The 27538-nt window shown below is 44.1% G+C and overlaps 1 protein-coding gene across 1 annotated transcript in view; it reads left to right on the top strand.

The window, feature by feature from the left end:
* Positions 1-24289, top strand: part of DAPP1 (dual adaptor of phosphotyrosine and 3-phosphoinositides 1) — a 47169-nt gene extending 22880 nt beyond the window's left edge. Inside the window, exons 3-9 of the mRNA XM_008707200.2 lie at positions 499-632; positions 11996-12126; positions 16366-16413; positions 17678-17740; positions 18735-18820; positions 21182-21269; positions 22587-24289. Coding sequence (XP_008705422.1) covers positions 499-632; positions 11996-12126; positions 16366-16413; positions 17678-17740; positions 18735-18820; positions 21182-21269; positions 22587-22655 — 619 coding nt within the window. The 3' untranslated portion in view covers positions 22656-24289. The remainder of the gene's footprint in view (positions 1-498; positions 633-11995; positions 12127-16365; positions 16414-17677; positions 17741-18734; positions 18821-21181; positions 21270-22586) is intronic.
* The last annotated feature ends 3249 nt before the right edge of the window (positions 24290-27538 follow it).

The following is a 27538-nucleotide window of genomic DNA, read 5'->3' as shown; positions in this document are numbered from 1 at the left end:
CCAAAAATGAGGTGGAAGATGACGTTGTAGGAAATTGGGTATTTTATTCAGCAGGCAGTGGAACCAGCTTGGCAAGAAAAGGGCTGGGCTCACACAACTAATTAAGGGGCAGAAGCCGAATTCAGACCGACTCCCAAACAAGTAAGAGAGAAGAGCCAAAAAGAGGAGGACTTGGGGAGGGTGCAACCTGCCATTTCTGTCATCCCTATTCTCTGCCGTCTTAAACACTGAAGAGGGTTACCGGTCAAGGACCCTCTCGGGAAGTCAGAGAATGCACAGGGAGAATCGCCTCTTGTCTTCCATTACAGTGAAAAATTGAGAAAAGCTCTGCCCAAAAACACAAGTGCTTTAAAAATGCCAGCGATTTCACTATTGTGTCGAAATCCTCAGTTTTTAGAAGAGTTTAATGGTGATGCTAGTACTTAGGTTATATTTCCCTTCTTCAAAAAAAGATATTCGTTTGTTAAATAACCTTAAGCATTTCTTTTTCCCTTTCAGAGCCAAAGACTCTGTCAAACACTTTCATGTTGAATATACCGGATATTCATTTAAATTTGGCTTTAATGAATTCTCGTCTTTGAAGGATTTTGTCAAGCATTTTGCAAACCAGCCTTTGATTGGAAGTGAGACAGGTAAGCAATGAACAGGTAGCTGGCTCCAGGTTTCGGGGGGGGGGGGCAGGGCGGGTTTCATTAAGTAGCCGTCACTTCTGTTGAATTATGTGCATATGACACACAATTAGATATGTTTAGAAACAATTGTTTATCCAGTTACAGTGCCATATGCTACACTAATAAATTATATATGCATATATTAGAATTACCTTTAGGAGAAACCCATGTGCTCTGTACGAAGAGGGTCGTTTTCTTGGACTATGTTATTTAATGGATTGATTAAAAGTACACAATTTTTAAAAAATAGTCTATTCGTTTTATAACAATATATATAATCAACAAAGAAAGAAGAAAGGCCAGAACGACTTTTTGATTCCTCATGATTGTAGGTATGGGCAGTTTGCATATCGGGGAGGCCCATAACAGATAATTTTGAGCATTTTTAGAAATAAAATTGATGCTTACATTTCCACAAAGATCACTGAATATTGAAAATATTGACTAGAAATTGCTCTCTTTAGCAAGGCCTTTACTTATTTCACCATAAAATTCTGTTTCTCTTGTCTCGGTTTTTGTAAGTTTTTACACTGGACTTAAATACGGATGGGAAATTTTGAATTTCCCTGTTTGAGTGGTTAAAGTCAAACCAGAATATTCAAGTTAAAAACAAACCAAACCACACGCTTCCTTGGTATTCGAATTATCTAACCTGTTTTCCTGCACCAGCTCAATAAAGTAAGCAGATCACCCCACATTGGCGATGCAGAATCACAGTTTGATGTGACCTAAGTGATGATAGCGCTCAGCTAAGCAAAAGCTGGGCGATTCCAGAACTTGTGCAGAAGAGGACCTCAGGGCGTCACAGCCACTGTTCCACCGTGAGCTTGCGCATACTCGTTCTCTCCGTAAACATGGCCAGCGGGCTCTTTGTTAACTTCACGGTGGTGGGGACAGATGCCACCACTGGCTTTTCCTTTCCTGCTGTTTCTGTGGCCTGCATAGGCCCTCACAGGAGTCCTACGGTATCAAGTGCAGACGACGGGTACAGTGGGGACCACAAAATAGTTGCCTTGCTTTATACGGACCGCACCAGGCCTCTAATAGAGTATTCCAAACTACGAAATTGAAGCTATAATTTTTTTGTCCGGTGGAAATTCTTCCAATCGGCCCTGAACGTTACTTGGCCATCCAACCAGCAGTGGTTCTCATAAACACACGGCAGGTGGGCACGTATTATTTATTTCCGTCGCTGCTTCGGCGTTAGCTTTTCAATTTCTCAAATCCTTTCTCTTCAGACTTACTTCCTACTGGTTTCCAACCCTACACTCAATGTTACTCACTTCTTGGACACTAGAAATTGAGAAGAGATTTTTGAAGCTCCAGACTTTTTTATCTGCCTCTGTTGGTGTCCTTCTCCAGCACCCCCAGGTCCTGATACAGTGCCCGACGCTTCGGTGAATCAATGGATGAGTGGGTGGATAACTAAGAGTGGGAACTCTGTGTAGCCTCAAAGCCGTGATAAGTGCTATCTCGCAGCCTTCTTTCATCCTCCAACCAACATCAGCTTCCTTCTTTTAAACTGTCCGCCTAGACTCTATTTTTAACCCCTTGGATCATTCTCTGTGCTCCATCCTGAACTTTCTCCAAGTTAGGGAAAAGGTGCACACTCTCCCTATCGAAATGTTTCCAAAAACTTTAAGACCAAAGTGAATGTAGTGATTTCTGGTGGACCCTTTCTGGCACAGGTCCAGTCTCCGGGCAAGAGGATCACCTAAGACTTCACCAAAGTAAAGTGTCCTTGACATTGAATTCAGGACAATGAAGTTTCCTGTCAATACATTAATCTAACTAAAGAAGGTTTACCATTAATCTATTAGGGTTTGTTAAAAAAAAAACAAACTGTATAATCCTGACTCCTGTGGTAGTTTTATCCAAAGCTGAAGTTCGCTGTATCATTAACATGAACCATAACTACCGCACGCACGGCAGTAAAACTCAGGAAACTAAGATTTTTATCCTCTCTGCTGCATCTTCTCGGTTCCATTATTATCCAACAGGGAATTTGCTATCATTTGAACCCCTGCTATAGGCTCTTGATGCTTATGGGTATGTACTTGACTTAGTACCTTCCAGCCCTTGAGTTAGATTCCATAACTGAAATAGTCCTCTTATCTGTCCCAGCCAGACGAAGGCAAAGCCACGGAGGCTGGGCACAAGGGGGACCCATGACAACTGACTGTTCTAGGTTTGCCTCTCTGGGAGTAACAGGCCTCAGGAAACAAGATAACGTGCTGAAGTCATGATGACTCTTAAGCCCAGCAGATTTTCAGAAGCCACAGTCAGCACTGGGACCTGTGAATAACAGTGAGTGGAAACCAGGATGCCACCTTCTAAAAACAGGTCTCTTCTTATTCATTTAAGTATTGGCTCCTGGTGTTGACCCCCGGTGATCAGGAAACCTCCAGGCTGATGATTTCTCGTTCACCATCAGACGAAGTGCAAATTCTTAAAGTTTTCATTCGATTAAAGATTACCACGGGGAGTATTTGCATGCACAATGGATGAGGCCTGCCAGGGGTCTGACTTCCAGATCCTAGGAATGGAAAGGACTCAAACTGGGTATGTCAGCCCACTCCTTTTAGCCCAGACCCCCATCAGGCCAGCACGCACCTGCAGAGCCCAGAGAGTGAGTTTATTTAAGAGACACTTCCCCACACTTATCCATGGCTGCATTACCTCCTAGGGCAAAGGCGGGGGGGAGGGGGGGGTCCTCCAAAAAACCAATAGCCCTACACATAATATAGAGGGGAACCCAGGTTTCTCTTAGGCTCTGGGTCCTAAGATAATCTTTGTATTCAGGAGACGTAAAAGTGTTAACCTCAAGGGAAGAATACTATTTTAAGATATCCATTTTCTTACTCTATTCCTATTCTCTACTCTTTAAACTCTGAGGATTTCTGTTCCTAATCAGAAGAGTGAAGATTTCCTAAGCACGATCTAAGCCTCCTGACAGCCTCAATATTCTACTATTATAATTTCCCTGGCTATAATCTTCATTTAACCTTTCCAATCTCCATGAAAGTTTTTGTTCACTTTAAGTTCTCTTTATTGAAACCCATAAACACTCTTAAGATATTTCTGACTGTCAAATCCCAACCATTTCCCAAGTATATCATAGAGACACCTGACATGTTCTCTTCCTTTACTTTCCTCGGTGGCTCTTTTATCTTCTAACAAATTGCATAATTCACTTTTTAAAAAATCTTTGCAAAAAAATTAAAAATAAAAAAGAAATCTTTGCACTAGTATGTAAATCCTATGAGAAGAGGAATTTTTGTCAGTTTCGTACCCTGATCCTGATTCCCAGTACATAAAGGAATAATGCTACTAATTAACCACAACATTTCATCATTTCATGTTGATTTCCCATTCATCCCATTGCCCAAGCCTGGATTGCAACACACATGGCAACACCTCAACCAGTGAACTTCTGACAATTTTTACTGCCAAAGTCTATACAAAGCATCATTTGAAGTGATGCTTTGTGTTTGTATGTATGGTCGGTAATGATTAAATTCAGAATTTGACTTTCATTTGTAATCATAGGCTGCTATGAAAAACCTCCTTCATATGTGTACATGGCTTCTAAATTAAACTCAAATAGACTTGGGAATTTGAAACTTTTTTATTAGCATGGATATGTTTGGTCCATTATCAATTTTTACTGTACCCTCTTATAATTAGCTAAGTTTCATATATATAATCTTGAAAATTTAGACAGCATTTATTTTATTTTATTTTATTTTATTTTATTTTCGAGAGAGCTCATGCACAAAGGAGCAGGGAGAGGGAGAAAAAGAAGAGGTAGAGAGAGAGGGAGAGGAAGAAGCAGACTCCCTGCTGAGTGTGGAGCGTACAGCCCGATGTGGGACTCAAACCCAGGGCCCTGAGATCATGTCCTGAGCCCAAGTCAGATGCTTAACCGACTGAGCCACCCAGGCGGCCCTAGATAGCATTTACCTTTATCCTTACATGTCCAAATACTATTAGAACAAAAATGACCTTTCCTATTACCCTTTGTTTCTATTAGAATACTTCTGTCTGTGAAGTAGTCATATACGATGCATGATAGGAATTACTGTGCTGGGGCTTTAATCACCTACCCCGCATGAAAGCCTATGATACAAGTCAAGTGCTATGTCTGTGCTTACCCTTTATAATAATTGGTTCTCAGTTTTGAAGATCCTATCTGGTTCTTTCCTAAATGTCAAATTTCCACTTCTCTTTTTGTCTTGATGTGGGGATTCCCAACCTCTTGATAACTGCTAGAGTTATTATTTTATTTTGTAATACCAGCCTTTTTACCCAGGTGGCATTTAAGAATAATTAAGTTAAAATTAATTGTAGTTTGAGACTTGTGGGACATTTCTGGAAAATAATTGGTGACAACTCAGAATTCTGCCAACCACAAGCAAGAATCACTTCTTTAGTTTATGCTTGCCAAAAAAAGGAAATGATCTTAGTTTGTAATGAGTTGTGTTTGAAACAGGAAGAAAGCAGGCAGGGAAGGGAAGGGAAGCAACATGTGGAGTGCTTACTAAGTTCCTAGCATTCTGTCAGATGCTTTCACATATATCACATTCTTGAATCTTCTGAACCTCCCACCATCGTGTGAAAATGGTCCCATTTCCAGATGAGGCAATCAAAACTTAGACATTCTGAGTTATCTGACCAAGGCGCCACAGCTCGCAAGCATCAGAGCTGCGAGTGGAATCCGGGCCAGCCTTGCTCTGGGGCTTTCCGCTCACCTTGCCGTCTCCTGACACTGGTCTACCGGTGACACGGCAGCACGCCATCGCCATGGCACAGTGTGACCTCGAGTGGGTTTGGACGGGAAGAGCCCTGCCACCGTGACCTGGGAGAATGTTTGTAGGACATGGCAGGCCCCTCCCCCGGTCTCTTCTTTAAGGTCTGTAATGATATTTTTGGTATGTGATATAAAGCCATTGTCCTAAAAACTGCGAATCCATTCGAGCCTCTGTCTTTGTATTTACTGCTGTTCTTATTTTATTTACATGAATGGCCTTTTGAGAGATTATACCGGAGGAAATCTTAAAACAGAAAAAGGCCGACTAGAAAACATACGTAGGCCCATCTTATTTATGTCCCTCCAGAAAGGATACAAAACAGCCTCTGTATATACAATCAGGTAAAATAAAATGTAAAGTTCGAATGGGAAGGTGGAAGAAAGGGAAACCGAGGCACAAAGATACAATGACCCCAGGAGGAAAGTACTTGAAATGGATAGTGTACGTTTACAGGAAACAGGACACACATCGGGTTACTGATGTCTTCGTATTTCTTTGCCCTGCCGTGGGCCTGGGAGTTCAACTAGACTTACAGGCTATTAGAATGCAAAGGGAGCCCATGGACCATCTCAGTTTTCCTCTACAAATGAAGAAACGGAGCCCTGGTGAGAAATGTCGAGCAAAACCTCACATCCCCATTCCTCAAGTTGCCTCCTAAAAAATCCGTTTCTTTGAATTTTGATTCCTGTGTCTGCCCTCCTGCCCACAACGGAGTACGTTTCACTGGCCGCGGAGAGTTTCCATGGTGTGGCCACCGCGGCCGAGAATAATATGGTGAGATGAGTATGAACGCCCCGTTCAGCGCTGCTCCCTAGCTGGATGTCCTTGGGCAAATTATGGAACCTCTCTGAGATTCAGTTTCACCATCTTATAAATGAGAGCCTAATAGTTCGTGCCTTAATAGTTCATGACTTGCTGGTGAAGACTGAATGAGATTAGGTATGTAAGACTATAAAAATAATTTGTAGCGTGGCATAAATAATCATTATTATTGTCTTTTAATGAAGCATTGTTATGGTAATTCTCTCCGCCATATTATGCAAGAGCCGTAGCTTCTTGGGCAGGTCATGAAGAGTTAGTGAGGGACGACTGAATTTGCGTTTGTCAAATGGTTATGTCATCTCCAAATTTTAAGCCAGTTCCACAGTGGATTCAGATGAAAGGTCAGATCAAGTGATCGCTCCAAAAAGAGTGAGCTGACTTGACTTGGGTATTTTAACAGAACCTTCTGACCTGGCTGACTGACCCTCTGTGTAGGTCTCCCCGGGAGACTGGAAATGGAAATCAAAGCCCCTGTGTGTGTAAATGACCATAGTTTCACCAGCACCATTTTATGGCAGGTTAAAGTTCATTTGCAGAGCAGGTTGCAAAGAAGAAAGGAGAAAGGTCTTGAATACTCCTGTCACTCCCTCTAGAGAGCCACTTCCCACTGGCAGGAGGAGACAGAGGAAGTTGCCATGGGTATGCCGGGTACCAAGCATGTTTTCTGAACCTGAGGGCAATAACGAGACATGGATCGATGTGGTCTTATTTCAATTTAATTCAACAAATACATATTGAGTGCCAACTACGAGCTGCACACTATTACTCCTGAGAATGGAGTGATGAATCAGATAGCGTCCCACCCTCAAACATCTTACAGTCTGGCTGAGAAACCTGATGGGTAAGCGGGTGCTTTAGTGCAGAAAAGAAATGCTCTGAATAAAAATTTCCTTTTAAGGGCTCTGTGTGCTCTTGAACTGCTCTCTGTTGCAGATATCACCCCAGTGCCTGAGGCTTGAGGCTGTTCTTACACTGTTGCTGACGGCCTGCGAGCATATGCACCAGGGAGTCCCTCCTTGCAGTCTCACAATGTCACATACACAGGGGGTGGCCTGTAAGTTAACAGGGCAGCCCAAGCAAACCGAAGCACCTGCCTTGGTCTCGCTCTGATCACCTCAAAAATGTACCTCCCCGTAGCGCTTCTGAAACCAGGTTTCATGTCAGAGGCAGGAAACATCTCCTTCATGTAGCTCAGAAATTGAAGTGAAACTTGCAGCCAGGTCTCCAAGACCTGTGGCTGCAGAGCTTCCTCTCTCCTCCCTCTACCAGCCCCGGCCTCCTGTTGCTTTGTATCTGAATTTTCCCACCAAATCCTGGAGTTAATTTGGCCTCCATATCACTCACCTGGAGTTCCTCCCTTACGGAGCCAAGGCACCACCTTGGACCTTTGGTGGAAATATAGTGAGTCTATGGAGGCCACATTTTCTAAGTTTCTTTTGATTGCAAATGACAGAAACCAACCTCGGCTGGCTGAATTTTTTTTTTAATGGGGGGAGGGGAGTACAGGGAGAGAAGTGGATCTTTCTTTCTTTCTTTCTTTCTTTCTTTCTTTCTTTCTTTCTTTCTTTCTTTCTTTCTTTCTTTTACGGATATTAGTATTCTGTCCCCAAATATAAAGGCAGGATGAACCCCAAGAGACAATAAAGAATCAACCCCAAGATCACGGCAACCCTGAAGCTTTCAGCAAACTGAAAAGCCTCGCTTGGCCCTGCTCTGGTCGCCTCAAAAATGTACCTCCACCGCACGTTTCTGAGACCAGGTTTTATGTCAAAGGCAGGCGAGAGCAGTCTGTTCACGTAGCTCAGATACTGAAGATAGTGGGCCTTCTCCCCAGAGAAGTAACTAAGTAGATCCCCGGGCAGTGAGTCCCGTGAGTGCAGCCGGGAGAGGCGTTTGCGGGGGGCACCAGGGTCTGTGGGGATCTAGCCTGGTGTGCAAGGATGGGGCAGTCTCTGTGGAAGGGGAAATCATCGTAAGCCCGGCAGCCATGCCAGGAAGTCTATGTATTGCTTTCTCCGTGCGCAGAACCCTCAGCTAAGAAGACCCGTCTTTAGGAGGTGGGATTATCCGTGGGAGCTAACTTTTTATAAGTAGACGGCCATTTTCTTCATCCCACCATTCAGTCTAGCTTCATTCATGGTCTTACTAGTTCAAATCAATCTATACTCAATTCTACTTTCCTGTTGACTCATTATCATTTCCCTCAGTTTAGCTTTTGTTGGTTAAACTTTAGAAGAGGTTTTCGAAATAGAATTTGGTTGCCCCCAGTGGAGATTTGGACAGCTGTACTTGACGTTGTGGTTCTGTCCTGGTCCCGGGCAGGGTAATCGTGGCCCTGGGAGGCTGGTTCCTCCCAGGCTCTTCTCTGACTTAACCTGAATTACTGTGGCATTCATTTATCCACTCACTGACCAAGGCTTCATTGTGTCACCGTCTTTAGTGGGAGGTGGGGATACAGAGATAAACTTGGCACCACACCTGCTCTGAAGGGACTCTCAGGGTTGGGAAAGGCACCTGTTGAAAAGACAATGGCTTTATAATACCAAGTGGTTTTGGCACTGTGGCTCAGGCAGCACCCTTGGCCAGAGATCCTTACACAGTAGCACAGCTGGCCCCCAAGGCTACGCTTATCTCCCAGGCACTGATACTGTGATAGGCGAGATAATGCCCCCCCCCCCAAAGATGCCCACGTCTCTCCCTGCACCTGTGAATATGCTATGTTACATGGCAAGAGGGAATTAAGTTTCAAGATGGAATTAAGACTACTAATCAGCTGACTTTGGATAGGGAGGTTATCCTGGGTTTTCGGGGGGGGGGGCATTGTCATCAAAAGGGTCCCTATAAGTGAAAGACGGGGGCAGTAGAGAGAGACCCAGAGACATGGCAGTGTGGGCAGGCCTCACACATGCTGTTGCTGACTTTGAAAATGGAGGAATGGGGCTACCATGACGGCAGCCTTTAGAAGCTAGAAAAGATAGGGAATGGATTCTCCGCTAGAGCCTTTCCAGAAGGGAAGCAGCCCTGCCAATACCTTGATTTTAGATTCGTGAGACCCATTTCAGACTTCTGACCTCCAGAACTGTGAGATAATAAATTTGAGTTGGTCTAAGTCCCTACGGTGGTGGTGAATTGTTACAGAAGCAATGGGAAGCTACGTGCAAAACCAGGATTGACTAGGTACATCTTTCTATGGCATCATTTAAAAAATTATTTTCACATTAAACATATGGAAAAGGATGAAAATTTAGCATCATCTTTGAAGAAAAAGCATGAGATTTCACCTTTTCTCTAACTTAGGAGTGGCTTTGAGCCCTGGGCCCAGGCCCCTCTCCTCCACTGTCAGATGGAAGGGTTTGGGGCGTGCCCATGCGTCTCACACAGCGGCCGCCAGGGGCTACTAGACTCTGCCATTTTTGTTCTTGGCAGAATGTCACACATGGGTCTTTTTTAACTCGACATTTAAAAATTCATGTTCCAGAGATGCGATCATTGGGTTTTCATTTAAGAATTTAAAAATACTCTCTATCAAAGCATAATAACATCTCACATTTTCATAATCCTTTCACAAACACTTTTTCTTTGGTGCTTCAAACAGCCTTGTGAAGAAAGGGTAATTATTCTCACAACTCCAAGGGGGAAACAGAAGCTAGAATGACTGTCTAGGATCAACAGGTACCGAGTGGCAGTAAGCTAGCTCTTTCCGGGATGCCATGGTGACCACCAGGCACATCGCTTGGGGGGTTCCGGGGGGGGCACCTTGGAGCCAGCCCCATGTTCACGAGCATCTGGCACGTTACGATTGTGTCACACAGCCCCTGAGCCTGTACAACGGCTGCTCTTGATTTAGGCGTCTCTGCTTTCGTTATGACTGTAGAACTGTAGAACTGTCACTGGTCCCTTGTCCTGATATGACTGGCTCTGTTCTCATGAAAGGACCACATTGACAAGAGAGCGCTGACAATGCGCAAGCTCGGGACCAGGGCTTCAGATACCTGTGAAAGCCAGTGTTCATTGTGATCCCAATGCTACGGGTGTGAACTGGATGCAGAAGAAGGAGGCCAGAGTCTCATTCTTCTCTGGGGCCAAGGTCAGAGACCCTCTCCTGGCTTTTCTCAGTGCTCCTTTTCGAGTGACAGCAGGGCGCCCCGTGGGCCCACGGTCACAGGCTGCAGTTGGGTTTTCACAGTCGCCACGTCGGGCATACTCGAGCACCGAGCACCGCAGACTCGTTCGGCTTTGTTTGTAGGTGTATTATTATTATCACGTGCTTTTTAACCGCAGAGGTGGTCTCTCTGTCCTCGTTGTTTCTCTTACTCCAGTTCAAGGTCCATACTTTATTTTTTTTTTTAAGATTTTATTTATTTGAGAGAGAGAAAGGGAGAGAGAGCACGAGCAGGGGGGAGGGGCAGAGGGAGAGGGAAAAGCAGCCTCCCTGGGGAGCTGGGAGCCTGATGCGGGGCTCCATCCCAGGACTCTGGGATCATGACCTGAGCCGAAGACAGACGCTTAACCGACTGAGCCACCCAGGCGCCCAAGGTCCACACTTTCTATAATCTTTCAAGTACCTTCTCAAAGAAGCCTTTCCAACCACCCCTATGAATTATCGCCCTCCCCGACACCACTCTCATCTCCTGTTATGACCTTTATCGTGCTCTGTTAGGGCTTCCGTAACACTGCTGTCACCTGACATATTTCTCTTCATTTCTTTTTTGGCCCCCCCTCCGGAGGAGCGGGTGCTCTATCTTCTTTGCGTGGTGCTGTATTCCCACTGCCTGGACAAGCGTCTGGCACGTAGGGAGCCCAATAAATATCTGTTGAATGTATTACTGAATTCTTTACATCTCCCCGAATGTCTGGTACCATGTCGGGCCTGCCTTCACAAGGCCCCAGTGAAATAAAAGCAAGAAACCATAGCAATGGGGAAGAAACCCTTAACTTACTCGTTTTGTCAAGTATCTAGTTCCTGATTAGCTGGTTGACCGGGGAAGGTCAGAAGTGTTGAGTCGGAAGTGCTCTCAGCCTTGGAGGGACTCACCCAGGCCCATAAGCCAGCTCAGGTTACGTTCACCTGAGCAAAGCAAATTTTCATGTAGCTTATTTTGTTCGTCGGGTGGTAGAGACAGCAGGGATAATGCAACGAGTACACTTTTTCTGAGACCCACTGATTTGTTACAAGTTTGTTCTGAAACTAGTGAGAAATAAGGACTATGCAATCGATCCTGTCAGACCCCAGTGCATTTGTTAGGTTTTACTTTCGAGAATTTTATAAAGCCTACCTGGAAAACTTCCAGTTATAGCTTAAGGTCTGGATCCCTGTGGCCTCCTCCATGGAAGCTTCTCTGAAGTGTTCCATAGAAGGGGTCTTCAGGGCCCGGGCACCCCCGGCATGCGCCGTCCACATCTCTGACCCTGATCTCTCGCCCTGTTGATTTAAATGGCGACCATTAAGTGATATCCGTGGCTAGTTCTGCCTGATCACTAGAAGGACAGGAATCATCTCATCAAGCTTTGTATCTCACGTCCACCTTAAGCGCCGGGCACATACCTGGGTCTGGATACACGTCGACAAAATGAACGAGTGAAAAGATGAGAAAGCAAGAGGCTGACATCTAGCCACAGTTCTCTGGTTGTTCGCACGTGGGCCTTCTTTCTGGAGCTACTCTCTGATGATGTTCTTTTGTCTTCGCTCAGGCACTCTGATTGTCCTGAAACATCCCTATCCAAGAAAAGTGGAAGAACCTTCCATTTACGAGTCTGTCCGGGTCCACACAGCAATGCAGACGGGAAGAACGGAAAGTGACCTCGTGCCCACCGCACCTTCCGTAAGTGGCTGACGGCGGCGCTCCCAGGGCGCACGGGCGCCAAAGCGCACGGAGAGTTAGATGGTTCTAGAAGCACGTTCGTTCACGCGAAAATTCTAACTTGGGATATAAAACCCGGAAAGGAACATCCAGGGTGAAGCCCATGACTCTGTTCCTCTGATCCAGGGCGCATCATCAAAAAAAATAGACCACCACAGCGATAGGATTCTAAATACTTCGAAAAAGGCGCTTACATTCCTGTCCTTAGCGGGGGCCAGATCCGTCGTGATGTTCGCGCAGTGGGCTACGCTGTTACTCTGCCACGAGTTTCTTCTATTAAGAAAGGGTTTTTGTTTTTGGGTTTTTTTTTTACATTTCAATTGTCTGTGGAGGAAAACTATTATCCACTTTGACTACAAAACCTCAGGATGTTGTTTTCCCTGCTCTTTCTTGCGCACTGAAGGGGGGTTCAGACGGAAAACATTCGCGCTTCTTTGCCGCGTGGGCCCCGGTCCCATTTCAGCGCAGCCTGCGCGCTCACTGTTCCTCAAGAGCCCATTTCTGTTTGTCCTGTGAGCTGTGACCCTGCCGACACTCCTCCCGGCACCGCCTCCCCGCACCCCTTCGCCGCGCTCCCTCTCTCCTGCTCTTGCTCTCTTCCTTGCGCCCACTACTCCGGGTGCGGGAGGGCAGGATCCGTGCGCGTAATAAAGAAGACAACACACTAAAGAAATACGAGGAACCATTTCTAGACAGCAACCATTACACGTGAAAAAAATCATCCCTTGAAGATGTTCAGCTGCCGTGATCTTTGTAAACGCGTGGCCTTGCTGTCTCTGCAGTACGTGTTCTACCCTGCCGCCGCAGAGATCGTCCTTAAAAAGCAGATGGATCACAGGACCTCCCTGTTTAACCTTTGGCGGTGCCCTCTGGCTTCCCGGCCCACGTGGCCTGCTGGTGCCTCTGGCCTCACCTGCGCTACTCCCAGGCTTGCACCACTGTGCGTTGCCCGGACTGTGCTCCTTCTCCCCGCCCCACCTCTCGCATGCTGCCGCCACGGCTGGGTCCCCTCATCATCTTTCAAGACTGGCGTCGGAGACCAGCATCTCTCGGGAAGCCTTCCTGGGCCCCTCCTAGCTTTCTTTAAGTGGTCTTCTTTTGTGCTCCGAGCCCCCTCTGCTTGCCTTTATCCTGCAGTTATGCGGGCCCCCTCCCCTGCGGGCCTGACACTTCCCAGGTATAGCTTGGCTTTGTGGCCTTGGAGCCTAGCCTGGTTCACGGCACACACGTTACACGTTTGTTTCTGTGCTCCATCTACTCAAAAATAAAAATCCTGGAAATGGGGTAAAAGAGGTATTTTACCTTTGTTAGAGTTGGAGGAGGAAACATCAAACCCAGAACTAGCAAAATTGAGGAAGGCAAGACCATAAACAGTCCTGGAGCCAAAACGGACCAAAGAACAAATCAAGACCTACCTCATAATCAATTCTTTGATTTCCAGCCAACCCGCGCCTCCCTGACTTTCCTCCTTTTCCATCCTCGCCCTGACACCAGTCAGCTCAACGTCTCTTGCATCTGTCCTCTCGATGTGACTTCACGCTCTCCTCGGCTACGCTTCCCCTAGAGATCCACACCCAGGGTCAGTGGCACCACAGCCTGCTACGTGTGCTCTCTAGCAACACTAAAATGCAGGACCTACTCTGCAGAGCCGGCGTGGGCAGGAGAGCGAGCATCCTCAGGTAGAAACACACCCAGTTACCCCCAGTTCTGCAAGCCTTCCTGCCTACCGTCTTTGCTCACTGCAAGGATCGGATGGATTCTCCTGTCCAAGTGTCTCAATCCGACTATACACAGAAAGTTCTGCAGAATGGGGTTTTTAAAACAATGGTGAGGGATTGGTGGAGCACGGCTGCACCGCACTAAATAGTGACAAATCCAAGGAGTTTGTTGTGCATTCATACACACAGAAAACCATCAACGTCGTCTAGTGTCGCAGAGAGAACAGTACAAAAGCCGTGAGGTGGGAACTAAATTGAGGTGTTTTGAAGACTACCAAAAAGATTGTAATGATTGGCACGAAGTGAGCAAGAGGCAATGTGGTAGGAGATGAGACTTCTGAGGCAAGGAGGGGTCGATCGTGCAGGGCAGTGGAGTGCTCAAAGGGCCCACGCCCGGCGGAGCGCTGGGAAATTCCCCGTGCTTTGGGGCGCTGCTAGCATTAGCGGGGGTCAGGAACTGTGCAGAGCCTAAAACTACACCCTGCTTGCAGACTCCCAGAGCTGCACGGCTTCATGGCAGACTGCTGACCGGCTGCCTTTTCCTCGGGAGGGAGAGACTGACTCCATCTTCTAAGGTTTTCTGCTCTACAAACATGCTTTAAAAATGGGTCTGAGGGGCGCCTGGGTGGCTCAGTGGGTTCAGCATCTGCCTCCAGCTCAGATCATGATCCCAGGGTCCTGGGGTCGAGCCCCACATCAGACTTCCTGCTCAGTGTGGAGCCTGCTTCTCCCACTCCCTCTACCCCTCTCCCCTGCTCATGCAGTAAATCAAAAATCTTTAAAAAATAAAAATAAAAACGGGTCTGGAACAAAGGGCTGTTGGCGCCTTACTCGTAAGACATACAAGAACATGAGAGCCCTAGAGAATTTTTCCCCAGCAATGGGCAGGGGCCTTGGAGGCTAAATATGCCGCCACACATGGGGAGAATTCTCCCGTCCAGAATGTCAGCTGTGGCTCCTTTAAACAACATGAAAGGCCTTGTAGCACAAGATAAAGGATTGATTTTTGTGCTAGGTGTCCAGGAGAAATTATGAGAGTTTTGAGCAATATACCTTAAGTCTTAAAATTTTTGAAAAGCTCATTGTCACCACTAAGTGGAAAATGGAATGTGGCCCAAGTTGGAGCAAGGAGACACTGGCGAGGGGGCTGTGGTAGCAGTCCAGTGAGAGATGGTGGTAGTTGCAACTGGGGAGTGGGGATAAGAACTGGTGAACTTCAGGATGGGCCGGGAAGGTAGAAGAGACGAGATTTATGACAGGTTGAATGTGGGATGTGCAAGAGAGTCACACAGTGGTCCTCCTGCCGTTTACCAAGATGGCCAAGGCGGCAGGAGGGGTAGGTTTGGGGGGTTGGGAATGAGCAGTTCTGCTCTGGCCCCGGGAAATGCGAAATACCAATTGGTTGTGTTGGTGGAGGTTAAGTGAGATAATCTGTTTCACAAGCCTGCCATAGACTAGGTCCCAGTCTAAAATGTCAGTTTCCTTAGCTTCCCTGTTGTAAGGACTCCTTCCTTCTAAAATTTCTGTTCCCTTTGCTTCTGCAACATGTTTCTCTCTTTGTTGTGTTATCTTAGCAATGTAAACTACAGTGTAACATTATACTAGAACAAAATGACCTATAAGGAATTCAGTTTCTTTGGAAATGTATGAAGTTCTACATTTCTTCATCTTAGGGTCCTTGTTTTAGGCATCTTTCTAGTTCCCTACCATTCCTTATATTTTATAGGCACTAGCTATGTGTGTGATACTGTTACCCTTGAATTAATGTTATGTGAGTTAAGAAATGACTCACTGTCACTTCAAATCCCTTTTGGATAAATTAAGTGTAAATAAATCTGCATTCCTGAAAGTCTTTTCCACAGAATAAAGGTCTCAAGAGATGGTCTGTTAAAAAAAAAAAAAAAAAGGGAAGGGTGGGGGCCTGGAATGGGGGAGGATCATGTGATAAAATAAATATTACAAATGCTATTTTTCACGTTCCCTCTTAAAAGTCACAAGGCGTACTGGCATAATGCATTCTCTGGTAGGTAAAGACATCCCTCTACTTCACCCAAAGTTTCCCAAATGTATTGACCCAATGTCAATGTGTGTGTGTGTGTGTGTGTGTGTGTGCACGCGTGTGCATGCATTTGTGAGTAATACCCTGCAACAATTTAAGCAGCTGGGTTTCACATGACACACCCTACCCAACACTTTAACAAGTGATGGGATGTGGCTTCTTGGTTGCAAATTGCTAAGTCAAGTTAGAAGAGAGTCTTTCAATTGTTGCCTCTTGCTACAAAACTACCCCCTCCCCAACGACCCAGTCTGAAAACAGTCTCTCCCAGCACTGGGAGGATTTTCGAGTATCTAGGTGAAGAATGTAAGGCGATTATTTAAAGATCAAACGCAAACCGGTGTTTCATTTTAAAATAGGACAGAAATAGAGAAAAATCATGTTGCGACTGTTCTGGGCTTCACTTGATGCTTCTTTCTTTTTCAGCTGGGCACCAAAGAAGGTTACCTCACCAAACAGGGGGGCCTGGTCAAGGTGAGCAACATGTTTCCGCTAGCCCCGGCCACAGAGACAGACATCGCATGTAGACTCAATTCTCGCTTTGACATTTTTTTAAAGCATAATTGCCTATTCATTTTGACCCGCTGTAATATTTTTCTGTTTCAAGAGTTGATCTTTACGACTAATATTAGTCAAAATTCTGGAAAATCACTTGACTCTTCTTTGGCAAAGTCCAATGTGCGAGAGTAGCCTACTGTTAAGACCCCACAAAACGTACAGTCCTTTTAATGCAACAAGCCAGAATGAAAGTAGCAAGTTATCTCTAGAATATTTCTTTTCTTTTCTTTTTTTAAACAAAGAAGAGGTCAAAATCGCATATGATGTTTACCTAAAAGTAGGCCAAAACGTCATTAGCATTAACGCAACTCTTATAAAATCCCAAAGAAAACACAATTTAAAACTTTACTCGTCTGGGGTATCCAGCTGTCCCTCCATGGATGTGATTGTACTTTTCAAGTTAGGCCACTTCATTTTAATAATCAAGAAATATATCCATGCCTCCCTAGTTTAAGAGTCAGAGCCCTTAACCTCTCTCATGGGTACTGGCCCGCTTGAATTCAACCTAAATATTTGGTTATTTGTGTCCCTACTAGACCACATGCTCCCTCAGGATAGGAAGTATTTATATTCGTGGCATATTTATTTTTAAGTTCTCTGTTACTTCTTTTAACTGGGCACATGGCCACCCAAGATGAGGGGAGGCTTCTGTTAGTACGTAAGAGGCAGAAGGCGGGGAACAAACGGTTCCCATCACCAAGACCACGGAACTCTTAGGCAAGTCTTAGAAAATCATGTGGTTTGAGGTTCCTAAACTTCACTTTGTGTATCTGTGAAGCGAGAATATTGGGCACTGTGTAAAGTTTGGCTCTCATATATATAAACCACCAAGGATAGTATCTAGCCCCTAGTAGGTGCTTATAAAATGGCTGCCTGTTCTTATCGTAGAGTTAATGCGACAGACATCTGGTGGTTTATTATAAATCACCTTGCGTATTTAGGACAGACTCCTTACTTGTTTAAATATGTCAATATCTCTGCCTTTCTTATGAACCTCAGGCATGGAGTCATTTTAGTTTTTGTAGATATTTTGAAACTTTTCTTCAGAAATGACTTACCGCAACAATGTTTTCTTGTATCTAATCTTTTAGATACTTTTCACATGAAAGGAAATTGTTCAGTTCAAATATTGCCTTCCTAGATCCAAAACCTACATGTTTTAATTATTTTTCTTTCTCAGACCTGGAAAACACGATGGTTCACGTTGCACAGGAATGAACTGAAATACTTCAAAGACCAGATGGTGAGAAACATGATAATACATTTTCCCTTTAAAAATCAGCTCTAACTGAACATAATAATAAAAAAAAAAATCAGCTCTCTAGATGGAAGGAACATCTGCCTTTGAAATCTCTGAAATTTTCCTTATGAGCACCTGAAACACCAATAAATGATTTAGAAATGTGAATTCTTGATTCCTGCTAGGGGCAGAGCTGTTTTTTCTTTTTAAGTAAGCTATACAACCAATGTGGGGCTCAAACTCATGACCCCGAGATCAAGAGCCACGTGCTCTGCTTCCTGAGCCAGGCTCCCCACGCAGAGTCCTTTTGCAAGGATGAGACACGTGTGTCCCAGCTAGGCTGACCTAGCTCCCCAGGGCACAGCACCCCCTGGTTTAGGGCAATGGGATTGTTCTGTTGTCACGATGTGTGAGCTCTCTCTGCAGCAGTTTCTCCCTTTATTAAAAATATGTCCATCTCTGGGGATTCTAGGTGGCTCAGTCGGTTAAGTGTCCCACTCTTGATCTCAGCTCAGGTCTTGATCTCAGGGTCATGAGTTCAAGCCCTACACTGGGCTCCATGCTGGGGGTGGAGCCTACTTAAAAAAACAAAACAAAACAAAAAACAAAACAAACAAAAAACCATGTCCATTTCCCATCCACTTCATTAAGCCAATTTGAAATGATTTTATTTCTTCTCACTTCCCTATCCCAAATTTCTGAGAAAGTATAAGTTTAAAAACATGAAAGAAAAATATGACTCCCTTCCGTGTTTAAAATACATCTCTACTAAGTTCAAATTGATAAAGACAGTCATCGTAACATCCAGTCTCAGGAATAGCCGAGCCCCAAACTGGGGGTTATGCCTTCCACGGGTAGCTTCTCTGTGGTCCGTCCCCTTGGTGAAGGTAAAATTGACACGTGCGCACAGTGGAAGATTTTTAGGGGAATAAGTGATGAACCAATTTGTGTGTTTTTTTGTGATGAGATAGGTTGCTTTTTTTTTTCTTTTGTAAAGTCACCAGAACCGATTCGGATCCTAGACTTGACAGAATGTTCAGCTGTGCAATTCGATTATTCACAGGAAAGAGTAAACTGTTTTTGGTAAGTTGTTTTGTAATGAAAATGATTTTAAAAGTCTTCTTGCCAATGATCTTAGCTGAGGAATTAAAAAAACCAAACAAACCTGTATGTCTTAATGTGTACTCGTGTCTTGATCTGAGGGGCATGGATTTAGCTGACACACAGGGCGTGTGATGACAGCACTGCTTCCAGCAGTGTGACATAATACCTCATTTAAAGTGACTTAAACAGGGACGCCTGGGTGGCTCAGTCGGTTAAGCGTCTGCCTTCGGCTCAGGTCATGATCCCAGGGTCCTGGGATGGAGCCCTGCATGGGGCTTCCTGCTTGGTGTGGAGTCTGCCTCTGCCCCTCCCCTTCCCCCATTCATGCTCTCTCTCTCTCAAATAAATAAATAAAATCTTTAAAAATAAAGTGACTTCAACAAATAGGCAGATCCAGTGGCTACAATTGGTTATGTTGTACACTGTGTAAGTATACGTAACAGGAGACCATTCATGTCTTACTCCTTTGAAGTTTTTTACTTGATTTTAATTTTAACTTTGACTCCAGCAATGGGTGATTTGTATTATTATGATCGTTTCTGGCAGATGGCACAAAAGTGTTTTTGTTCTAACCTCATCAGTATATCACAATTTTCTAACTAGGAGAAGTAGCGTCTAGAAAAAGGAGTGTCTTATTTCCCACAAAGTTTTATTTTAATATTTTTCAAACATACAAAGTTTGAAGGACTTATACACCCATATGCCTTTCAGCTACATGCATCATTAATATTTTGCCATATCTGCTTTATCTCTATTCACTTTCCTACTGAACCAGTGGAAAGTAAGTTGGAGATATCATGGCCCTTTACCCCTTCATACCTGAGTGTGCACTTCCTAAGAATAAAAATGTCACCATTACATACCCCCCAAAATTAACATTAATTAACATTAACACCAACCAATAACAGATATCTTTTTAAAATTCACTTAAATGTACCATACAAGCCAGCGGGGAGGGGATGTTATTTCTTATATAACAAAATATCAGGAAGCAGGCAGCTAGCGTGACAAGATCGACACCAGCGTCTCTACAGTTCTCTTGGCCTTTAGCAGTTCACTTGCAACTTCAGCGTCCAAGAGAGCTCCTCCAGCTTTAGGCCTCCCATTTTCATGTCGGTCATAAAGAAGGATGTAGGGATGGTTATCAGCCATGGCTGTCCCTTTTTATCAGGAAGGCAGACATTTTCTCAGAAATCTTCTATCAGATTTCCCCTCCTGTCTCACTGGCCATGGCTGGGTCCCACGGCTGTCGCAAGCAGCAGGGGAAGCTAGAAAACTAGTCAGATCATAATGGGCTCCCACTAATTATCATTTATTGCCTGGGGTTTTGTTAGCAAGAAGAAAGGGAAAATTATCTGCATTAACTGGCAATTAATAATGTCTCCCACAGGGAGTACCAAACAATAATTCCAGAAAGCAGTTTTGTACAGTGTGAGCCGGTAACACCACCCCCGCCCCACTGTCCACTCACCGCCCAACAGGACCTCACATCGAGGTTGACCTTCTATACACAGGGACTTAAGTCTTGTCTATTCAACATTAATTACTGATACGAACAAGGTATGCTGCTTTGGCTCTAGGATATAGAAATCCTCCTGAATTTCAGTTCAAGACCTTTTTTTTTCCTCCATGAGCAGGGGGGAAAAGCGTTTTTAGTGTTTTGCATCTCAACTGTAAGGACAGGAAGTATGGGCAAGATACAAGTTAGGGCCGACCTTATTAGTCAAAAGATTTGACTATATAGCCAAAAGGACAGTCACTGACGAGTTACCATATTCCTAGAATAAGTGGTTCAAGCCAGTAGGAGAGTTTATCTTCTTTCAGCAGAGAGTAACTCGTGACAGAGTGAGCAAAATGAATATTGAGGAGATTATCTTTTTTCCCCTGTCCTAAAGAGTTGAAACTGCCTACATCCATGGAGGCTAGCTTATTTTTCATTGAATTCAGCCAACACAAATGAGTTTCTTCAGTAAACTCTTATCTGTCTTGCTTATTCTGACTCACTTTGGCACAAGTTCTGAGTCATTTAACACATCAGCTGAATAAACACACAAGTGTTGTATTCAGTCTAAAACATAAGCAACAAAAGGATCGTGGTTTGTTTTGTTTTTTTTCTTTTTCGAATCCTCATTAGAAAATATAAATCTGGCCAGTGATAATATGAATCTCCAACTTCCTCAACATTTCTGCTGTTTGCTGGCAGGAGTCGTTTTCTATCTACCAATTCTTCAAGTTGCTCTTTGTTCATTCTTTTTTCCTGTTGAATATTCTAATTACTGCTCAACGAATATATTCAACCAACCACCTGGCATATCTTAAGTTTTTCTTTTGTCTTATCAGTTTAGTGTTTCCATTCAGGACATTTTATCTCTGTGCAAAGACAGGAGTAGAAGCTGATGAGTGGATCAAGATATTACGCTGGAAACTGGTGAGTTCTATAAGGCCTCTGGATGCCCAGTGCTCAGAAATTACATGTTGACGATTTCAAACATATTTCTATTGAAAGTGTCGGACTATCCCCAAGGGTCAATGGGATGCCCACTGGCAGGCTTATGGAATAGTCTGTTCATTCTTGTAAGACACAGAAGTCACGCTGACGGGGGGAAGGGAAGGACAGAGCTGCACTGGGATCCCAGGCCCAGAGCCTTAGTCTCACACCCTCAAGTACATTAGTCCTTGCTGAGTGTGCAGCCTGGTCCAGTCTTGCCTGGAAGAGGACAGGTGCGACCAGAAGGGCAGACAGAGGAAAGCTGACATATTTCTATAGGAGAAAATCCTTTTAAATAGTCAGAGAAGGGAGCTTGCCACAAGAACTTAGCTTAGCTTCCAGTGTGTTACTTTGTGAAGACCAAGGACAAAATGTGGTTTATTTGATCTGCTTCCTATATACCTCCCAGGGGGGAAGACAAAGTGCTTATAAAAATTTACCAGTCTCATACATTTTTTTGTATATGTGTTTGCAACTTAGTGAGTTGTTAGTTAAGAACGTATCCTTAAAGCTTTCTGGAATTTTCTACAAATACTATATTGAAACCCTTGATGTTTTCAAACACAAACAATTTTTCCTAATTTGTTTTTATGTAATTAGCTGACATGTAGAAATGTCTTGAGTATTCTTTTCTAGATGCTGGGACTTTTGCTTTTGGTTATCTTTTCAGTTTGAAATCCAAATAAATATACCACTCATTTTGAGATAGTCCCAATGTATTTGAATATTCAGTGGGGAAATATTTTGCCACGAAAAACATTTGCTCAGATATGAATCAACTTTTTATTCTTCGTATTTTGTAATTATGCAAGTGACACATCATTATTAGAGAAAAGTTAAGGCAAAAATATATCAAATTCACACACTTTCAGACTTCTCCCTGTGCAAATAAATATTCAAAAACAAAAATGTAATCATTCTTCAGTGTTCTTTACCTACGCACTCCACTGACGATGTATTATAAACATTTTCCCATCAATAAATTTAGATCTAAGTATTCATTTTGATTCATTGAATAGTATTGCATTTTATGAATTACCATAAGTGTTAGGCCAATTCCCAATTTGTACATGTTTTAGCAACGAATTTACAATATTTATCCTGAGAAAAATACAGAAAACCATACTGAAAACTGTCACATGTTGATTATAGTTGCACGGTGTCCTTAGTAACAGCATGCCTTATTTAATATCTTCTAAGTTTGTTATCTTAAAATTGCTCAATAATCAATATGCATGTGCATTTGCTTTATTACAGTCTCAAATAAGAAAGCAGCTCGACCAAAGGGAAGGCACAATCCGATCTCGGTCATTCATCTTTAAATAGACCTTTCCTGACCCAGGATGCCCTGACCCAGGAGCAAGGTGGCATGGTCCCTGATGCTGTGATCTGCAGCAGGCTTCGGAGGAAAGCTGACTGGGGATTTTTCTTTCAAAACAAATCAAAAGCAGATGCGGATTTGGACCTTGCAGAACCCACCACATTTGCGGACTCATGGGTCGCTGCTTACCCTTTAAGATGTTGTCGTCTCCTTGAGAATACCAAGCATCATCGTTCTGGTGCGAACCGTTGAACCACCAGCCCAGGCGTGCTCGCTCATAGAATGCTCATGTGAGAGAAGATGAAGGGTTTTTGTTTTCCCTCACTGCAGTCCCCAAACTGGTTGACATTAGTTGCTTGGAGTCCCTTCTGCATCACGGTCAGCCCATCTGACATCCGGGTCATGCTGTCCACCAGGAAGGGAACAGCCACGTACTCTGACTGCTTCTACAGAAAGTGCACGGAAATAGCAAACACCAAAGACCGGGGGGGAGGTGTGGGGGGGCGGGGGGGCGTGTTGTTTTTGCTTTTTTTTTCCTTCTTTATACAGAAAACAAAACAATTTCCAAAACTAAAATGGGAAATGTTCGCGGTTATTTATTTTCTCTTCGTTAAAGGCTCAGAAATCTAGTGGGTCCTTCCTTCCCTTCTAATGATAAACCTGTGAGAACTAAATGTCCTGTAGGATGTCAGGTAGGATGATAAAGATAAAGGAAGGTAAAACCTAAAAAACGTCTCTTAATCATTTTGGGGGGAAAGGTTTTAAAGGGTAAGAAAACGTAAATCGAGGGTAGGGATTAAAATAGTAGATAACTTGTAGTTTAATAATAATAATTGGTATGATTATTATTATAACAATCACAGAGCACTTGGAAGCACCAAGTTGTCTTCAGCCAACATTTCTGCGCGCAGACAGAGAGACTTCTCAAGCAGAGAAGAGTGTGCTATGCCCATCTCTCCCCCAGGGTGAGCTGTCCCTGCTGGCTCAGGGGAAGTAAGGATCCCCTTGCACTGAGATCGCTGAGCACCCTGAGCCCTTCTTCGAGAGCAACTTCTGTTGCCAGTTGAAGGAGCAACACGAAATCCATATGAAATATATGATGATGTATTACACCACATTTTCAAGCTAGACTAAGGGGGTTGAAATCGGGGAACAAGATGCTGGCATCGGCGCTCATAAATAGATTCTAGCCCCTTCTCTTATCTTTATTAATACTGCTTTTTTAGGTAGAAGTTTGAAGGGAGATAAAAGTGGAGGGAGACCCCAAAATAAAAGAGTATGGTGCAAAGCTCTGACACAACACTGCTTTTGCAGTCCAAGTGCATACCTTGATAAGTAAGTTTCTTCTGTTAGGGACTGAGAAGTTACATTAAATGCTTGTATATTTCAACAAGGTTTTTAATGTATTTTGTTACGTGTGTATCATATGAGATAAAGCAAATGTCACGTTAAAATGCATTCTGTCAGGTTCACCAAGTAAGGAGTTGCAAATGAATCCTCATGGAGATGTGCGTTCAGGTTTTGTTTTCTTAGAACCAAGAGTTTTTCTTTGTGAAGTAGATAATATTGTTCTTTTTGTAAAATATCATGTTTATTTATATTCTTTGGTTAAGTTTATTAAAAAGAGCATTTTGCTGTGCCTGTAATATTTTGCTATTAAATATACTTTTAATATCTGTAATTTAAAAAGAAATACAACCGATTGATGTCATAAATGGTCATAAAGAACCCACTTCGCTAGACTGTGTGCTATGAAGAATTTGGAGTTGAAGAAATAGTCCCAGTCCTGAAGTTCTTAGTTAAATATGGAGAAGATAATACATACACACACGATAATGTACAGAAGTAAGAAAGACTAGTTCTGCACGTGAGGCACACACAGCTCTATGATGGAGAGTAGGCCTCGGCAGGGATGGAGATGGAGTCATTTTTGGAGAGGTTCTGACATGAAGAGGTCAAGCTAACCTATCCTATAACATATCATATGCTACATAAGTCACTGGAACTGCCTCTACTTGGGAAGAGAGTAGGCCAGAAGCAATACCACACTTCTGGAAGGGTTTCGGAGCTTAGTGTCACGTCGAGGACTTGAAGGATGCAGGGCTGGTGATACCCACCGCATCCTCGTGCAGCCCACCCATTTGGCCTGTGCGGAAAACAGATGGCTCTTAGAGAATGACAGTGGCTTATCAATCAGGTGCTGACTAGGACAGCAGCTACGGTTCTAGATGTGGTTCCGTTGCTTGAGGAGGTTAACACATCCCTTGTCCCTGACATGCAGCTATTGACCTGGCAAATGTTTTTTGCTATTAGTAAAGCTGACCAGAAGCGGCTGGCTTTATCTGGCCAGTGATCCACTTTTCACTATCCTACCTCGGAGGTCTATCCTACTTCAGCTCAGCCCTGTGCCATAATTTAGTCCACACTGACCTTGATCGCACTTCTCATAAGACATTGCATGGGTCCACTGCATTGATGACATTATGCGGATTGGGCCTAAGGAGCAAGAAGTAGCAAGTATTCTAGACTTAGTGGTAAGACACTTGTTTGAGGATGGGAAATAAATTCAGCAAAAACTCAGGAGCATTCCACCTCACTGAAATTCTAGGGGTCTGGGGTCTGGTGGTATGGGACAGGTCAAGAGAGCCTTTCTCAAGTAAAAAATAACTTGTTGCATCTGGCCCCTTTCGCAACCAAAAAAGAGGCACAATACCTAATGGGCCTCTTTGGATGTTGGAGGCAAGAGATTTCTCATATTGCTCATGGAATTTGTTGGTTTTACCGTGTTCCCCATCGTCCTGAAGCAGCAGACCCGACAGAATGGGGGAATGGCCTTTTGAGGACTCAGTTACAGCACTCCCTGGGCAGCAACACCTCGCTGGGCTGGGGCAGTGTCCCCAAGTTCTTAGGCTGTGCTGGTCTCGAGGCTCTTGTTCCAGAGAGAGGAATGCTTCCACCAGGAGACACATCAATGAGCTATTCAACTGGACACTAAGACCGTTACCAGCTACTTTGGGCTCCCACCTCTGATTCCACAGATAAGGAAGGGAATGACGGTCCTGGCGGGGTGACTGATCCTGATGACCAGGGGGAAACCGGGCTGCGACTGCACCATGGAGGAAAGAGTATGTTCACGACACAGGACATCCTCTAGGGGATCTCAGTGCCACAGAGTCCTGTGACTAAAGTCAGTGGAAAAGTACAATTCAATTCAGGCAGGACAACCAATGGCTTGGATTCTTCAGGAATAAAGGTCTGGGTCACCCTCTAGGCAGAGCCGTGAGCAGCCGAGGTGCTCCCTATCAGAGCGAGTATGGAATGGGTAATGAAGGCGGTTAGAAACACCAGCTACAACTTCATACTCGGACAAACAAGGACAGTGATTATTACATTTCTTCCTTGTTTTGCTATGTTTGTGTGTACATAAACAAATATGTATTATACATACATACATATTAAGCACATTTTTTCTTCCCTCTTGTATCCTCTTATCATCAAACATAAGATGTATTAAAAAATGGTTAACCTTCCATCACAGCATTTAAACTGTAATATACGGAGGAGAAAAGTGAACGTCGCCCAAGAACTCTGCATCCTCTTCCAGGGAGAGCGAACACGTTCTCTGTATGTGGGTTAGTTGTTTCATGTTTGAACACAGAAATACAACTTGGTTACTGACTTTATTTGGAGGTTAAGTGTGCTTTCAGAAGCTATGATGCCAGGCTGACAAGGGTAAACTGAAGGGTGGTTCTAGGTGTCCCCTTAGCAAGGCTGCAGTACCCGGTTTTTCAACAGACGGTGAAACTCCATGTTGCCGTGTAGTCTGGAGATGCGCTTAACGTCCATCTTCAACCCACTGAATTTAAGCACGAGATTACCCTCCATAACGCGAGCAGGCCTCACCCAGTCAGCTGAAAGGCCGGCCTGAAGAGCAACACTGAGGTTTCCACGAGGAAGTCTTCTGCCTCGGCTCCTGCTGGCCCGCCCCACAGACTTTGGACCAGCCACTCCCCACAATCACATAAACCAGTTCCCTGAAATACACTTAATACATCTCCATCCTTCTGCTTCTGTTTCTGTGGCAATCCCTGACTGATACAATTTTCCTCTCCAAATACCCCATCGTCATGTTACTGTAAGTTTTGTTTGCTGGAATGTTTCATGATTTTTGAAGTGAAAAATTCAAAAACCACCAACGCAGTTTACAGTGAAAAGGCTCATTTCTGGGATCCCTGTCCCCCAGGCACCTAGTTCCACTCCTTGGAGGCTACCAGTGTTACCAGGTCCTTCTCTACCACATACAGTCAAACGTGAACGTGCATTTTTTCTTCTTATATATAAACTGCAGCTACCATGCAATTTCACATCCTTCTTTTCTCAGAGAACATCACGTCTTGGATTTCTATTCAGTAACTAAAGCACTTCTCCATTCTTTTTCCCACGTGCATTTGGAAGTTTCACAGAGATTGCCAAACAGGCCTTTATATATAAAGGGTATATAACAATATACGCTTCTAGCAGCAAGGCATAAAAATCGCCTGTCCTACTTATGGACTAATCCTTTTCCCCCTGACTTATGTCCTCCTCAAAATGTTTTAAGTCCTCATGTACCTACGAAAGTCTGTCTGTGGGTTAGTCTGTTATACTGTTCTAATTGTGCACCTCATCAAATGTATACCATCTTTCAAAAGTAGTCCATCGGGCCTGGCTGGCTCGGTTGGTAAGCATCTGCTTTTGGCTCTGGTCATGATCCCAGGATCCCGGGAGCCTGCTTCTCCCTCTGCCTGCCGCACCCCCTGCTTGTGCTCTCTCTCTCTGACAAATAAATAAATAAAATATTTTTTTAAAAAAATTTTTAAAAAGTAGTTCATCTAGTTTTGTATTAGCT

Source organism: Ursus maritimus, unplaced genomic scaffold (assembly GCF_017311325.1).
Source record: "Ursus maritimus isolate PB19 unplaced genomic scaffold, ASM1731132v1 scaffold_8, whole genome shotgun sequence".
Lineage (NCBI taxonomy): Eukaryota > Metazoa > Chordata > Mammalia > Carnivora > Ursidae > Ursus > Ursus maritimus.
This window is presented reverse-complemented; position numbering and strand designations above follow the sequence as displayed.